The sequence below is a fragment of the Quercus robur genome, chromosome 5 (genome assembly GCF_932294415.1).
Source record: "Quercus robur chromosome 5, dhQueRobu3.1, whole genome shotgun sequence".
In the NCBI taxonomy this organism is placed as follows: Eukaryota; Viridiplantae; Streptophyta; class Magnoliopsida; order Fagales; family Fagaceae; genus Quercus; species Quercus robur.
In genome coordinates, this window is record NC_065538.1 from 86,594,646 (window position 1) to 86,611,577 (window position 16,932).

The following is a 16,932-nucleotide window of genomic DNA, read 5'->3' on the forward strand; positions in this document are numbered from 1 at the left end:
AAAAAATGAAAATACCGGAGAGATTTTCCAGATTCCGGCGTCCTTTTTTTTCAGATCTCGATGATTTTTTTTACTCCGGCAACCGACCGAAACCAACCGACGGCGACGCTCACCCTCACCCGAAACTGACTCGACTGATTTTTCCGACGGTCGGTTCGGGGTTCCTCTGCCCCTCCACCTGACACCGACGGGTCGAGTCCGAGTTGGGCCCAAAACCGACCCGGCCCGACCCGTGGACAGCCCTAGTCTTGGCTTGTCAAATTTGTTAGGACTAGTCACTGTTTTAACTTTTAAGAATATTGCTAAAAATGTTATCCAATTCTATTTTATCATCTCAAAAATTTACTTTATCAATTATAATATATAATTTTACAATATACCCAACGTCCCAACTTTTATTTTATAATACAATACATTAAAATAATACAAATTATACAATAAAATAATAAACAAATTATCTATCACTCTTCTCTCTCTCATTTTTGTCCCTGCCTCTATGTCTCTCTCTCAACAACCAAACAACCCAATCATCACCACCATGCCACCATTACCCATTGCCCACCAAAATCCCATTGGAACCAAAAATCTAAATTAAGAAAAAGAAAAACCCAGCAAATACCCACCAAACCCATTAAAAAAACACCAAACAACCTAGTCACCACCACCACGCCACTACTGCCCACCAAAATCCCATCGAAACAAAAACCCATATTAAAAAAAAAGAAAAAAAAAAGAAAAAAAGAAAAAGATCAACCCCGATCAAAACCCAGACAGTTGTTGAGCAAAACTTCAACTAAAATCCCACTGAAAAACACACAAAACACAACACAAATCGCACCGCTGCTAGATCAACATCGCCACCGTTGCTAGATCAACACCGCCAACGCACCGCCGCTAGATCAACACCACACCGATCTTGACCCACTCGACAAAACCCCCACCGATCTCAACGATCTCGATCCACTCGATCAACCACTACGCCAATCTCGACCCACTCCGCCAGGACCACACCACCAAACCACCATATAACGTCAAACCCACGACCACGCCAAAAAAAATGAACCATTGTGAGAGAGATGTAAGACTGAGAATGTTCTAGAGAGAGAGAGAGAGAGAGAGAAGATGAGACAATGAAGAGAGAGAAGATGGCAGCTATTTATAGGTGAGAATAAAAAATTATTATTTTGTTTTACAATGCTGCTACAATACCATCGTAAATTTACGATGGTACTGTAGTAGTATTGCAAATTTTTTGAGAGACAAATGCTAAATAGAGGCAACATATAGCATTTAGCATTCCCATTGTGAGAGCATTCACATTGGGGATGGCATATGCCATATGTTGGTTTAATTTAGCATAAAATCCCAAAACCCCCCACACCATTTGAACTTATAAAAGCTGACTATTGCAAAAAAATTTGCAATTATGCTACAATGCGATTCTAAATGTAGAATCGCACTATAGCTCAATTGTAAAACAAAATATTAATATTTTATTCTTTTTTACTGTTTGCTTTAACTAGTAATTCAACTCCTCTCTCTCTCACTGGTCACTCTCATCTCCTCTCTTTTTTTTTCTCTTCTTTTTTTTTTCTTCTTTTTTCAGTTCTAATTCTCTCATTCAATCCCTCCCCCTCTCTTGTCCCTCTCTGTGTGGATCGGTGCCCGTGCATTGGTGTATCTCAAAGCATACAGCGTGGGTTAGGTGGTGCGGTGGTGTAGGTAGGCGGTGCGGCAGTGTGGGTCTGGTGGCTTTGGCAGGTCTCTTCCCTTTCTTTTTTCTCTTCTTTTTTTTTTCTCTCTCTCTATTTTCCCTTGAATCAAGCCTTCGTGGGTCTCATAGTTTGGTGGAGCTTATGGGTTTGATGTGGTCACAGATGTGGTAGATCAGGGTGGCGCCAAGGTGGTGTATTGATGGGTGGTGGTTGTGTTGTTGATGGTGGATTGGGGTGGTGCCGTGGTTTGTGGATCGGTGAGTGGTGATTGGAAAGTTTTGGGTTTGGGTGGTTGTTGTATTGTTAATGGTGGATCGGTGGGTGGTGGTTTTGTTGTTAATGGTGGATCAGTGGGTGGTGGTGTTGTTGATGGTGGATTGGTGGGTGATGATTGGAAAGTTTTGAGTGGATTGGTGGGTGGTTGTGTTGTTGATGGTTGGGTTGATGGGTTTGGGAGGTGGATGTATTGTTTGGGGTTTGGGATGAATTTCTGTGTTAGGTTTGTTTGGGGTTTGGGATGAATTTCTGTGCTGGGGTGATGACTGGTTGAGAGAGAGGAAGGGAGACAGAAATTAGAGAGAGAATGAAATATATTTTATTGTATAATTTATATTATTTTAATGTGTTTTATTGTAAAATAAAAGTTTGGATGCTAGGGGTATTGTAAAATGGTATGGTATAATTGATAAAGTAGCTTTTTGGGATGGTAAAATAGGATAGGATGTCATTTCCAGCTCTGAATGCTCTAACACCACACATTTAAAAGAGCATAATTTTAATAAGATGTTGTAACTTGTAAGTTAGTAGAATCAACTAAGTTAGTTTTTTTTTCCCCCTTAAATTATTTATTGTTTGTAGGTTTTATAATATTTTTTTATCAGTTTTATTTGAAATAATATAAATTTCGGTTTTTTTAAAAAATAAGTTAGATTTTACCTATTGTTTTATGTTATACATATAAGCTATCAGAAGCCTACTTTTTTAACTCTTGTGGTCCATATCATAAATTATTAATTATTGATTATATTGGATTAAGATGTTCCATTGATTCTAAGTTTTTCTAGCAAGAGTTAACTTATTGAGGTTATTATTTAGTGATTTATTTTACCACTTGGATTTCTTGCTATTTCAACAAACATATAGTAACAATTTATGTGTGAGAAGCCTACACAAGAATTCCAATTAGATCGATAAATGACTATTTCTATTCCAAGTTTAGTAGACTAGATTTCATTTATAAAAATAAAAAAAAAATAAAAAATAAATAAAATAAAGGTAGTAGACTTAGGTTTAGATTTCACTGTATGAGCAAGGGAAATATAGATCTCATGACAAATACTAGCTAGATGTTAGTTTCACTTAACATGTTCTAGCCTCTAGAGAGTTTGAACCTCAGAGAGAAAGAGATCAGCTTATTTAACTTTTTATTAATAATTTTTTTTAAAATTGTTTTAAAATATACTTGTACTTTAAAAAAAATAAGAAAAATAAAGTTTTAAAAAAATATGCATAAAAAGTAAAAACCGAAAGCTAATCAAATAAGATGGACACAAATGAGAAAAAAAGAAGGAGAGCTTGAATATGTGAGAGAGGATGGGGGGAGGAGGGGGGAGAGACAGAGATTTGATTTCTTTTATTATTTAAGTTCTTACTTTTAAAGTATTGATTGCCTAGAGGATATGTAAAATAAAAGAGGGGAGGAGAGTAGAGGGGAATGGTTCCCCTTCACCTTGTTTGAATATTTTTAAAATTAGTAAGGGGGAAGAGAGTAATTAGCCCTTCCCCTTATTTGGATGTTTTAAAAATTAGGATGGAGAGGAGAGGAAATGATTAAAATAGACAAATTTACCCCTATTTGAAAATGGACTTGCAACATTGGTCTATTATTAATTTAGAAAGGGTAAATTAGGAAATTTATCTAGTCAATAATTTATCTATTCTACTCTCCCTCTATAAATCTCTCCAATTTGGGGGAATTAAAAATGAGGGGTTAGAGGTGGTTAAAACCCCTCCAAACTCCTCCTCCTCCCTTAAAAAACTTCCAAACAAGATAATTAAATTACTCTCCCTCCCTCTACTCTACTCTACTCCCCCTTCTTTTTTAAACTTCTAAACAGGCTATAAATTCATTAAGCATAAAAAGAAGAATAAGTAGCAAAATCTATCTTCCAAGCTTTCCTACCGTAGCTGAGATGAAAGATACATATTACAACCATAAGGACTATTAATACTTAAGTTCTAGGATGATTCAATATTGTTAGAAAACATATTCTTAAGTTCTAGGATTTACAGAGAGTGTCAGAAATAGACCAACAACTTAAAATACTTGACTGTGAGTGTGTGAGTACTAACATATGCTTCAATTAAAACTTATCAAGTGTGTACTATTGTTGCTTCTCTTTCAGATTTACTGTGGTTAACCTTGCAAAACAATTGAAGATACCAAATACCCCAAAAAAAAATTTAAAACTTAATTTGCTCAAAGGACAAAATATATATATATATATATATATATTTATATTTTTTTTCCCCCAATCCTAACTAAAACAACTACTTAAAAAAAAAAAAAAAAAAAAAAAAAAAAAAAAAAAAAAAAAACAAACAAACAAACAGGTACTTATAGAACCACTCACAAAAACTACATAATTTTTTATTTTACATAGTACATCATGTACATGCTCGCCAGAACCGCCTTACTCGACAAAACTGCCCATTATTTGCACTTTTTGTATAGACTAAAGGTGAGATTAATGAAATTTCTTAATAAATTCTTCAATAAAGTTTCAACATTTGTTGTTTTATTTCAATTAAATATGTTTGTACTTATTAAGTAAAATAAAATTTCAACATTGAATTGTGGAAGTATCATTTTCAAGTACTCAGACAAATATCAAATTGACCTTAATTAGGTTTTTTCTAGGTTTGGTTTTACTAGTCACTGAGCTTCAAACTTGAGCTCAAACTTAGTTCGTTTAGTTAATGAACAAGCTTAGATGAGCATCTATACGTATTAAATTTGATAGGTTCACAACTTGTCTTGTTTTACACCCCTAGCTACCAACCAAACATAGAGACTAAATTTGTCCAAAACATGCTTTGAACAAAAAGAAAATCGAGAGGGGATTTATGGAATTCAACTCAAAACTTTTCATGTATATATATATATATGCGCAAAAATATAAAGCCATAGAAGTAAACTAACCAGATCCTCAACATATGCACATGAAGGGACCAAAATACACTGGTCAATAAATTACACTCATACGGCAAGTTTTGAACCATTAATTACTTAAAAAAAGAAAAACATAAACATAAGAATTTAGGGTGATGATATATTGTACCTTAAAAATTATGATCCACTGTGCTTCATGGACCAAATAGAATCAAAGTAGACAAAATGGACCGAATATGACCAAAGTCGACTGAATGGCCCGAATAGGACTGAAGTGGATCAAAGTGGACAGAATGGACCGAATAGGACCGAAGTGAATAGAATAGGACCATTGTAAACTGAATAGGGCCAATATGGACTAAATGGACCGAATAGGACTAAATAAAACTGAATTGGACTGAATAGAATTTAGTGGACAGAATGGACTAAATAGGACTGAATAAGACAAATTGGACCGCATAGAATCAATGTGGACCGAATAAGAATTTTGAGTGTCAATGGACAAGAGGAGCTTATAAAAGAGATGATATCAAGTCATTGAGCTATAAGACTCTTGACCTCAAATTTTTTATATGATAATACATTAAAATGGAGTATATGTTTATAACGTGGATTACTAACAAAAGACAAATATATTTTTATTTTTAAATTATAGTTTAATTAGTTACTTCAATCTCACAACTCTTTTTCCAGCAACTATTCATGTTATTTTATCTTATTTGGCAATCATTAACTTGATTTTTTGGTCTTCAATGATATAAAAAGTAAATTATAATTTCCTACATTCCCCTCAAGTTGTACATAGAATTTTTTATGAAATGTGCCACATGCAAAAATTTAATACAATTTTTAAAGTATTTCTTTAATCTTCCACCGGAAAGTTTTTTGTAATCTTGAGTAAGGTTCTAATGAGGGTTTGGAGTTTTACTTTTGTGCAAATTCACCTACCATAAAAAATAGGGGAGTTGGAAGGCTGAGAAAAGAAGATAGGGAAGCTGCATTTGAGAGTAGAGAGCAAGTTGAATAGATGATAGGATTTTCGTATTTTAGATTATGAATAAAAAGATATTCATTGGGCAGCTACCTTCAACTTTTAAAAATTATATAAAATAAAAAAATTAAAAAAAAAAATTCACCGAGGCCGACCAATTAAATTAATTTCTTTTATCTCTTCATGTGTATTAAAATACTTTAATTTTAAAAAAAATAAAAATAAATAATTTGACCATCGTATTGCACTCAAAAGACCAAAAAAAAAAAAAAAAAAAGCCCAACCCAACCGACTCTTTTATTTTTTAAATAGGAACCGAACCGACTTTTATTCCCGCGACATCATATACTCTATATATATAAAGAGAAACAGATGCAATGTTAGGGAGAATCGAATCGCCAGATTAGAGTTTTAAGAGAGAGAATCGGAGAAAGAGAGAGAGAGAGAGAGAGAGAGAGGAAGATGTGGCGCTATCCACTCTCGGTGCCGATGGTGATGGTTGAAGACGAAGGTGGCCACCTGTGGACGACGGCTGACGTCGAAGGTCGCGACATGTGGACGACGGCTCACGTGGAAGGTCGGCACTTGTGGGCGACGCCGATGGAGACGGTTGACGACGAAGGTCACCAAATTTTGGAGGCAACTTTCGGGAACCCAATTGAAGGCAAACAGACATTTGGGGCTACAAACCACCCAAATACTCGAAAAGTGGCTCAATCCTCTCTCGATTATTGGAATCACAAGTTTGATTTGTCTTACAAACTTGTGAGGGTTGTTGGCGCCACTTGGACTTTCCTTAGCCCTTTCTGGAGCAAGTATCTTATTTCCATGGAAATAGCAAATTCTGAAGAAGACGAAGAAGATAAGCCCACGAAATACTTTGTGAGGACTTACGAGCGTTTTGTAATGGGAGCCGACTCTAACGAACTCAAGTTCCACATTTGCGTGCCTTGGGATACTTTTGTTTTGAGAACACCTAAGCCGCGTCATGGAGAGTGGATGGAGACCATTGACTTGACTTTTCACTCGTACGTGAATGACGCATTGGAGAAAGCCCTGCCAGAGGAGCTAGTGAAATCTTTGAAGGAGGAGGAGGGATCATTGAAGGTGGGATCAATCCGGGTTGAGGTGGATGTGGAAGAGCTGGATCTAGAAGAAATAGATTACGAAAAGCTAAAGCTGAAGAAAATTTCTTTCGTGTTGGAAGAGCAGGTTAGTGCAATGAAAGATTTTAAGGGGAAGAGAGGATTGGATTTGGAGGGATCAATCATCTGGGTAGATATGGAAGAGTTGGATCTAGAAGAAGTAGATTATGATGGGCTAAAGCAGAAAATTTCTTTGGTGTTGAAAGAGCGGATTATAACAATGAAAGATTTGAAGGAGCAGAGAGCAAGGGAGCTACATCCAAGAGCAATAGCTCGGAAAGAGCTACGGGAGAAATGCTCTCGCATGTTTGCAGAATTCCAAGAGAAGATGGAGACAAATACCTGCTAGTGGTTGGATGACATTAACCTGCAAAACCAGATAAATGTGTACAATCTGCTTTAAGTTTAAATTGATAGCTTTTGGTCCCTTAAATAACTTGGTCAAACTAAAAACTAACATGTTACCGCTTCATTAGGACTAAATTACGTCAATTTAAGTTAGGTAGGGACTAAAATCGATCACTTGGGGTCTTAGAATTAATTTTAATTTCAGGGACTAAATAAAATCGCTCAATGAGCCAAAGTTTAGGAACTAACTTTGAAGTTGAATTACCATCTTTGTTTTTGTTGGTAGTGGTCTTATACATTCATTTACAACTTTTTAGCTTTTAATTTGTCTTATCTCATTGTTTTAAACTACGGAAGTGACATTCTTATGAAAATTGAGTCATGGGCAGTTGAAAAATATGTTAGATTCTTTGTATCTTTACTCTTGTTAATTAGTGTTACTTATCATGTTTATCCTTGAAAATGTTTCAATTAGTCGCAAGAATTTAATGTTTATATTATTTCAATGAAATGTAGATATACCCAACCTCAGTTTGAACGACAGGCATCAGAATTGCAAGCTCAGGTGGAAGAATTGGTGGAATGTTATGTCCTCTTGTGGCAGTGGGTTTTTGTACATGATTGTCATCAAACAGCACCCATTCTTCTTTTTGAGATTTTAATCTTTTCATGTATTTGTGTAGTACCATTCCCTTTTGAAACTAAGGGCTGTGAATTGAGTGATACTGTATCTAGTCCAAAACATATTGCTGAATCGGTATGAATTAACCACAGAAAATTTTCATGCTCAGCCACTCTGTTATACAATGGCATTTAACTTTAGCCTTCTGTTGTTTACTGAATGCTTACGATCTAAAAAGTTTTGCAGCTTTATTAGTCGCATTTATGCTTCTGTTTTTTGCTCAAAACACATGAACTAAAGTAAGACTTTGCGTGTGTCTGCTCACTTAATCACGTCACATATGATGATCCACACACTAGACATGAATATTGTTGGTGATTTTTATAGGAATGAATGTATAAGTTATAAAATCTCAAATATATATATATATATATATATATATATTAATTACTTGATAGTTAGGGGGGGGATTCAAACTAGATTCTCTTAAAGAAGAGCCAATGTCATTGAGCTACAAGACTCTTGGCTATAAAAGCTTGAGTATGTTTATTGATAGATATGGATTTTTTGTAGAATGTGCCAGTATTTATACACTCTTAGGGCTGTAACAAAGACCTTGGATAATCTTCCTTCCTGAATTTAATGTGTGGAGAGAGGGATCTAACTGATGCATAGCATGTCCATTGAAAACACCCCACCCACCACCAAAAAAAAAAAAAAAAAGGGAAAAAAGAAAAGAAAAGAAAGGATACATAGGTTCAATTGCTAAAATTTTAAAATGTAATGGTCTTTTGTTACCAAAAATTGATAGTCTGGTGCATTGCGTTTAAGGAGGTACATGGGTTCTTGATACACTTTGTGATGCTGCAATGTTCTGGATGTTATGGGTTAGGTTGGTTCTGTGTGTAGGCAGGGTTCAATTTGGTTGTCAAAAAATTGGCCAATGATGCTTTCTTTAAGAAAACTTGCTGCAAGTGAGACGCAAAGATATTTTCTTTTGCACATAATCGTTGGCTTTGATATAGCTTTTGGAATTCAGAGAAGACACTAGAAGTGAAATTGCTTCTCTTTTGTATGATATTTCTACAATGGTAAATAGTTTTTAACTTTCCAAAATTATTAAAGTGAATAGGTCTGTTGCTAAAAGAAGCTCCTGACTGTGCTCCTAAAGCTTTGTTAAATGTTGCACAGTCAACATGTTTTGATAAATGACTTGGTGATGACATACAACGAAAATTCATAACCAACATTTTATCAAGTTTTGTATTATGTGTCTGATATTCACTTAAATATAAAAAGGTTATTTTCAACAAAAAAAAAAAAAATACAGAAGGGTTAAACTTTAAAAACCTTATTTACTCTGTAAGTTAACATTCAAGTATGCCCCCCCATTGACCCTTGTGGCCGTAATTTCTATTCTAGCTCCTCCTAATAATAAAATACATACGTCAATTTACACTTATTATATTTGAATAGACGTACTAGTGTTTTTTTTTTTTTTTTTTGGTGGGTGAAAAGGAGCTTCATTAAAGAAAAGAGCTACAGGCTACAGCACCAGTAAAGGCATAGTATTGGCATAGCACCTTACATAGTACACACCATTGGCATCGTTAGATACAAAAGAAGAAATATCAGGCGATGGGAGGTTGTTAAACAACACAAAAGTTTCCTGCTGCAAGCATCCCTTCTTAGCTAACGCATCCGCGCAACTATTCGCTTCCCCAAAAATATGGTTCACTTGCACCTGCTGGAATCTGGTGAGTAGGGACCTACAATCATTTAAAAGGGGTGAGTAAGCTCTGTTAGGCATCGATCTAGACTAAATAATATTCACAACAGATCTTGCATCAAGTTCAACTTCTAAATAGAGGATCCCCATCTAGACTGCCAATAGCAAGCCATCTCTAAGGGCCCAAAGCTCAACCTTACACTTGTAGTAAAGCCAATGCCTCAACTGAAACCTCTCAACCATGCTCCCCTGTGATCACAAATTAATCCTCCTCCCCCAACTTTCCTTGGGTTCCCTAGAGAAGCACCATCCCTCCCTGGGCTTACTCCACTTAACCTGCATTTGTCCTAAATCTTCTGGTTCTCAGAGATTTTTCAGTATAGAGGAAATAGTGAATTGCTTGCCTTGTGCTTATACTATGAAGGTTGGCATTAAGAGTAGTGTTTTCAAAGACTACCCTGTTTATGTGTTTCCATAGAGCCTAGATGGTGAAAGCGAACACAGCTTTCCATGGAATTCCATTAAAAATCAAATCATGAGTGCTTTTTTTTGAGGAACCACAACATGAGTGCTTTAGAATAGGTTTCAAATATAATTTATGAGTGCTTTAGAATAGGTTTCAAATATAATTTATTTCAATGCCACTTTTTTAAAATTAAAACTAAGATGACATTTTTACCTTATTAGTATCCAAAAATGCATTTAAATAGCAAAAACTTTTGTCAAATGTAAAATAGTAATTGTGACAGTATGCCTTACAAAAACTCATTATACCTAAGTATGTGTTTGGTTCATTGGTTGGAGGTGAAAAGAGGGTGAAGTGAAAAGGAGATGGGAAAGTTAGAGAGAAAACACAAATTATTATTATTATTATTATTTTTGGTTTCCCACAGTATTTCTTCCAAACTTTTAACCAGTAGTCTCTGTTCGCGATAGGTGGGCCCATAGCGGGGTAAATCACTGGCCTAAGGAGTTTTTCAAAGTGCTGGTACCCAAACTTGAACTAAAGAACTCCTAGTCAAATTCAAGACAGCCACTTTGAGACCGAGTGTCCAACCGGCCAACCCACTAGGTTAAATTGTAATTATTTGGTACAGAGAAAAGGGTGGGGAATATTGGTGGTCCGGGCTATTTTTAACCCGGGCCACCAAAAATAAACCTCTCCAATTTGGGAAGAAAATACAAATGTAAACTGACCTTGTCTTTGGCGATTTCAAAATGTCATTTTTGTCCATTATTTCTCTTTCATACTTTCCCGTAAGCATCACATCTTTCTTTCAAAATTTTTTTTTTTCTTAAATGGTCCAGTACCAACTCAAACACCGTCATACTTTATCATACTCACCATTTCAAGCAACTAATTTTTTTTTTTAAATTGTGCAAATAAAAACTCTTTATAAGAATAAATAGCTTTCAAAATTAAAATATTATACATCTTTATAAGAATAAATGGCTTTTCCAAATTAAACTATTACACATTTAAATAACCATATATTTCATGCACCATAAATGATTAAGATCTAAGAAATGACAGCCTTAGCTCATCTTGAAAACCAAAAAGGAAAATTTCTATACAGGAAAAAAAAAAAAAAAATGTCATGGATGGAAATTATATGAAGAGAGTTGCGATGATAACAATGTCCATTCTGATTGCCTTAGTTGTAGCGCAAGCTGATGATGATCCCCGTGTTCAAGTTCAAACCTCTGCTGATGAACATTTTAAATATTGCGAAGGCAGAAATTTGCTTTTTCAAAGCAATCTTTTAAATGGATGTGTCATGTGTGGTGTCTCAGCTCTTGTTTTCAATAAAGGCTTCTTTCTTGCAAATGTTATTGAGAAGGAGAAGCCCTAGAATTTCCTTTTGTTTTATATTTGTGTTTTAATAAAGTCTTTTCTCAGTTAATTATCAAAAAATGAAAAAATTAAAGGCTTCTTGAGTTTTTTGTTTTTTGTGTTTTTTGCTAAGACACACTAAACAATAATTTGTAATTGCATGAATTAATGTTACCTTCTAATGATCAGTAGTGCAGTTGTTGCTACCTTTGTAATACTCAGTAATCATTATAACATTATAAATGTAATATGAGTCATGTGAGGGCAATTATTAATAAACCATTTTAAGAAAGTTTTGGTATCATTTTAATGACAAATGGAAAAAACTGTCAAAACATTAATTACTTTTTCTCTTTTCTCATAAAAAATGCCTTTAGCTCATCCATAACTTTTCTCAAATAATATATAAAGTCAAATAATGCACTCTTTAAAGCATTTTTAGTTTCATGGAACACTTGATACCATACTGAATATAAATTTTACTATTTTTAGAAAATAATTGATGCATTATTTTTAAAATTGAAAACGAAAATAATTCATAAATCTATTTATCATGTTATAAATGTTTTTTTTTTTTTTTGAGAAGGATGTTATAAATGTGATAACATCATATTTAATGTCATATCAAATTGTAGATGTTGATTAAATTACATCTCCTCAAAACTGAAATACATGAGATGCAAATTCCAAAAACCATGTAGCTTAATTAATCCTAATGTTTTTAACAAAGACATATAGATATCAAGTTCAAATCCCCTTACCTCAAATTATTAAATTTAAAAAAATAAATAAATAAATAAATAAACCTATATAATGCAAAAGTTCTAGTATCTCTCATTCTAGGCCAAAGTTCAAATTGCACAAAATCTAAATTTGGGGTAATTATAGTAATTTTTTTTTTCCTTCTAATGCCATGCACTGCAAAGGTAATGCACCATACCAAGCCAAACCCCAACAAGCCAATATATATATATATATATATACCCACCAAATTCTCCAAAGAGCACCACAAAAAAAACCGCTCCCACAAATCTAGTGACCCATTACCAAATAGAAATCCTCTTTATTCCTCAGTAACACTAATAGTAAAATGCTAGAAATACAATTTTTTTTTTACAAAAAAATTTACAAACTACTAATATGGTAAGTAATTATTAGTAAGTGAAAAAGTAATGTTTAACAGTTTTGTGAAGATAGGCCCAATGCCTCCAAAAAAGCCCATTAAGATGGGCTAAAGGATTTGAATTCATCTTTGATCCAAGAAGAAATTAGAGAACTCCCCAAATGGGCTTTGGATTAGGTTCCACATATTGCCAATTGAGTAATTTACATAAATTTTCCTTTAAAAAATTGGTATTTCAATTATATAAATTTTAAGGGTACGTTTAGTATGCTGTAATAGCTCATGTAATGAAATAGTTATTCATGTGTAATAACAATTCGGTCATTTGGTTACATTTTTATTACATGGATTAGTTATTACATTGGAATAACTATTCTTTAAATTGAAGAATAGATATTCCCTTTTAAAATGGATGTAATAGTTATTAAATGTTAAAAGTATTTGGCATCGGATTGGTTGCTTCAGTTATTGATCAATGCATGAATTAAAATTATTCTGTGTGAGTGCGTATTTGTATGAAATAAATTGTATTACCAAAACAACTCGATCTCACTCCCAAATTAATAAATTTAAAAGTGAGACCAAAATACCCCTAGGATGAAAAAAAAAATGACCACATGACCTTGAAATTGACCAAAATGACATTGAAACAAAAAAAAAAAATGACTAAAATGACCTGGTAACCTAAAAAGTGACTGAAATACTCTTAGGACCTAAAAAATTACTTAAATATTTATAATCCACTTAATAATATAAAATTTACAAAAAAAAAGTAAAAAAAAAAATGCCAATTACTTGATTTCTTGAAAGTAAAGTACCATACAAAAAAAAAAAAAAAAAATCACTCCATAGTCCATACTCTAAATGTTAATTACTATCTTAAATATTTATAATTAATTTAATAATATAAAATTTACAAATGAAAAAAAAAAAAGTGGAAAAAAAATTTACCCAATATTTGATTTCTTAAAAGTAAAGTACTATACAAAAAAAAAAATATATATATATATATATATAAAGATAAATCACTCAACAGTCCACAATCTACATACTCATTACTATTTTAAATATTTATAATTTACTTGATAATATAAAATTTACAAAAGAAAAAAAAAATACCCAGTACTTAATTCCTTGAAAGTAAATTCATATACAAAAAGAAAAAGAAAAAGATAAATCATTCCACAATCTACAATTTAAATACTAATTACTATCTTAAATATTTATAATCCACTTAATAATATAAATTTACAAAAGAAAAAAAAAAGGTAGAAAAAAATTACCCAGTACTTGATTTCTTGAAAGTAAAGTACCATACTAAAAGAAAAAGAAAAGGAAAAGATAAATCACTCTGCAGTCTGCACTCTAAATAGTAATTACTATCTTAAATATTTATAATCCACTTAATAATATAAAATTTACAAAAAAAAAAAAGTGAAAAAAAAAATTTACCCTACACTTAAATTCTGGAAAGTAAAGTGCCATACAAATAAAAAAAGAAAAAAGAAAAAAGGATAAAGATAAATTACTACACAGTACATTTTCTAAATACTAATTTCTATCTCAAATATTTATAATCCACATAATAATATAAAAAAGAAAAAAAAGTGAAAAATAAGATTTACCCAGTATTTGAGTTTTCGAAATTAAAGTACTATACAAAAAGAAAAAAAAAATGATAAAGATAAATCACTCCATATTCCACACTCTAAATATTAATTACTATTTGAAATATTTATAATCCACTTAATAATAAAAAATTTACAAAATAAATAAATAAATAACAAAATTTATCTAGTACTTGATTTCTTGAAAGTAAAGTACCATACAAATAAATAAATCACTCCATAGTCCATAATATAAATACTAATTACTATCTTAGATATGGGTAATTCTACTTTACACTTTTTTTTTGATACAGTACCCATTAGTAGGCAACTTGCTATACCAGGTTATCAAAACATCACATGTAATAGTTTCATCTTCATATTGTGTAGTTCCAATATTATATGTGACAATTCTTTTGTCACATTTGATGGTTCCTTTTTTTTTTTTTTTTTTTCATATTTGACAGTCTTATTCTCATATTATCCAGTTTCAACATCACATACGACAATTCTTTTGTCACATTTGAATCACATTGCTAATTTCTTACTTAGAATCGTAATACTCTAAAACTAATGTCTTACTTAATTAATGGTAAAAAAAAAGTAAGCAACTTAAAAATTAAATGATTTATAGATTTGGTTTATCATACTTTAATTAGTTTTTATCACTTAAAATGCAAGCATGTACGGCCATGCACATGTAGCCCAAGTGCCCAACTTAGTAATTATAAATAAATATATAAAGTCAAATACTGCACTCTATAAAGCCTTTTTAGTTTTAATCGGACACTTGATAGTTGATACTATATCAACTACAAATTTTACTATTTTTAGAAAAGAATTAATGTGTTAACTTTTAAATATAATGTGAAAATCATTCATAAACCTATTATTTCATACACATATACACTAAAATTAAATTAGAATAAAATTTCTATCTTGTATAAAAAAAATAAAATTTATCTCCCAAAAAAAGAAATACCTATGATAAAAAAGTTCCAATGTCTTTCTTTGTAAATCAAAGTTCAAATTGTATGATACAAATTTGGGGAAATTATCTTCTTTTTTTTTTTTTTAAACTGTTATCAATATGATCCTTCACTTTGTTACGATTAATTGAAAATTATAAAATTTTGGCCAAAATACACTATTGGTTCCTAAAGTTTGTCTACTAAGCGGTTAAATGCTAATAGTCCATCAAATTTCAAGTGAGTACTATTGGTTCCTTATGTTTAAAAAATAAGCATAATTAGTCATTTTGTTAACTGTCATTAGTCCTAATACCTACGTGGCTAACAAAATAATGACTTGGCATCAATTTAATTTAAAAAAATTTAATCTGAACCCTCAAGTTTAAAATTTTTTAAATACTATATGTGAAAAAAAAATAAAAATTAAAAAAAAATAAAAATTTCCAAGGCAGAGGGGTCATTTGAACCTCTTGGATACACAATGTGGTGCTGCCACTGTTTATGTGATAAGAGATACTTGAGTATTCCCTTTGTAATATCCCCTAGTGGTATTGTTATTCCTGGATTTTATGTATGGTTCTTTCGAAATAATATAAATACATTGTATTGAGTTAATTTTTACCTATTACAATATTTATCTATTTTATATCAAATGAAGGATTAAATAATTTTCTAAGCCTTTGAAACCTTATATGATTAGGTATGATTTATGAAATTTTAAAATAAAAGGTATGATTTAGATAGTAATTTTATTTTATATATTTTCCTTTGATAATGATATTAGACGGGTTGCTAGACAAAAAGGATTAAACGAGATGTACTTCAGTAAGTAAGTCCAAAACCCTATTAAAATTTTCGAATAACTTGCCCCATTGTGTAGCTGCCAACCACATGGTCACTTATCACTAACCTTCTTCAAGAAATTTGATGGAAAAATCTCTCACTTAATGGCTGGTTTTTCAATAGGCGTAAATCCACTTTTAGTTCCTATATTTTGACGTTTTTCCATTTTAGTCCCTACATTTTATTTTTTCCACTTTTAGTCCCTAAAACCAATTTACGCTTTCCGTTTTAGTCCTTGAAGCACTATTCCGTCACCAAACTAACGGGAAAACTGGACGTGGCTGACGTGAGTATTAAAATATTATTAAAAAAATTATTTTACATTTTTTAAATGCCAAAATTTTTTTAAAAAAAAAAAATTAATTACTCAATTTTCTTTTCATTATTTGTGTTCTTCCCGTTCTTCCCTATAATCAATCTCCAGCAAAAAACAAACCCTAAACCCAAATCCTAACCAAACCCCAAACCCATATCCCAGTAAAGCAAACCTTAGCCTTCAAACCCATAAATTTTCTTGGCAAACAAACACAAAAAAAAAAAACCCACTGGAAAAAAAAAATCCCAAATCACCACCATCAAATCAAAGAACATGAAGATCAAACCCAAGCAAAAGAATAGAAACCCAGCAACCAAATGGCAAAAAATAATAATAAGTTTGGTGGACGACATTTTTACACCATCCAAGATATTTTTTTATCGATCTGAAAATTTCAAATTTTTTAAAAATATCTCAAACGCACAGAGAGAGACTGAGAAACTCTGTGAGCGAGTGTGAGTGAGAGACGGAGAGACACACCAGTGAGATATTGCTATTTTATTTTGTGGAGAGTGT

General features: G+C 32.2%; 1 protein-coding gene across 10 annotated transcripts in view; it reads left to right on the plus strand.

Annotated features, from left to right (window-relative positions):
- LOC126727566 (uncharacterized) overlaps positions 1-16,932 on the plus strand; it is a 43,201-nt gene that overhangs the window by 10,353 nt on the left and 15,916 nt on the right. Inside the window, exons 2-3 of one of the 10 annotated variants that reach the window (XR_007656277.1) lie at positions 7,169-7,374; positions 7,888-8,193. The exons of 4 other annotated variants lie outside the window; for them this stretch is intronic. Coding sequence is in view for 4 of the 6 variants with exons in the window: in XM_050433291.1 (XP_050289248.1) it covers positions 7,007-7,372 (366 nt within the window). In the remaining 2 variants the exon portion in view is untranslated. Of the gene's footprint in view, positions 1-7,006; positions 7,375-7,887; positions 8,194-16,932 lie in introns of those variants that run through there. 5 more of the 10 variants (XM_050433298.1, XM_050433291.1, XM_050433292.1 and 2 more) reach the window with 5 other exon arrangements.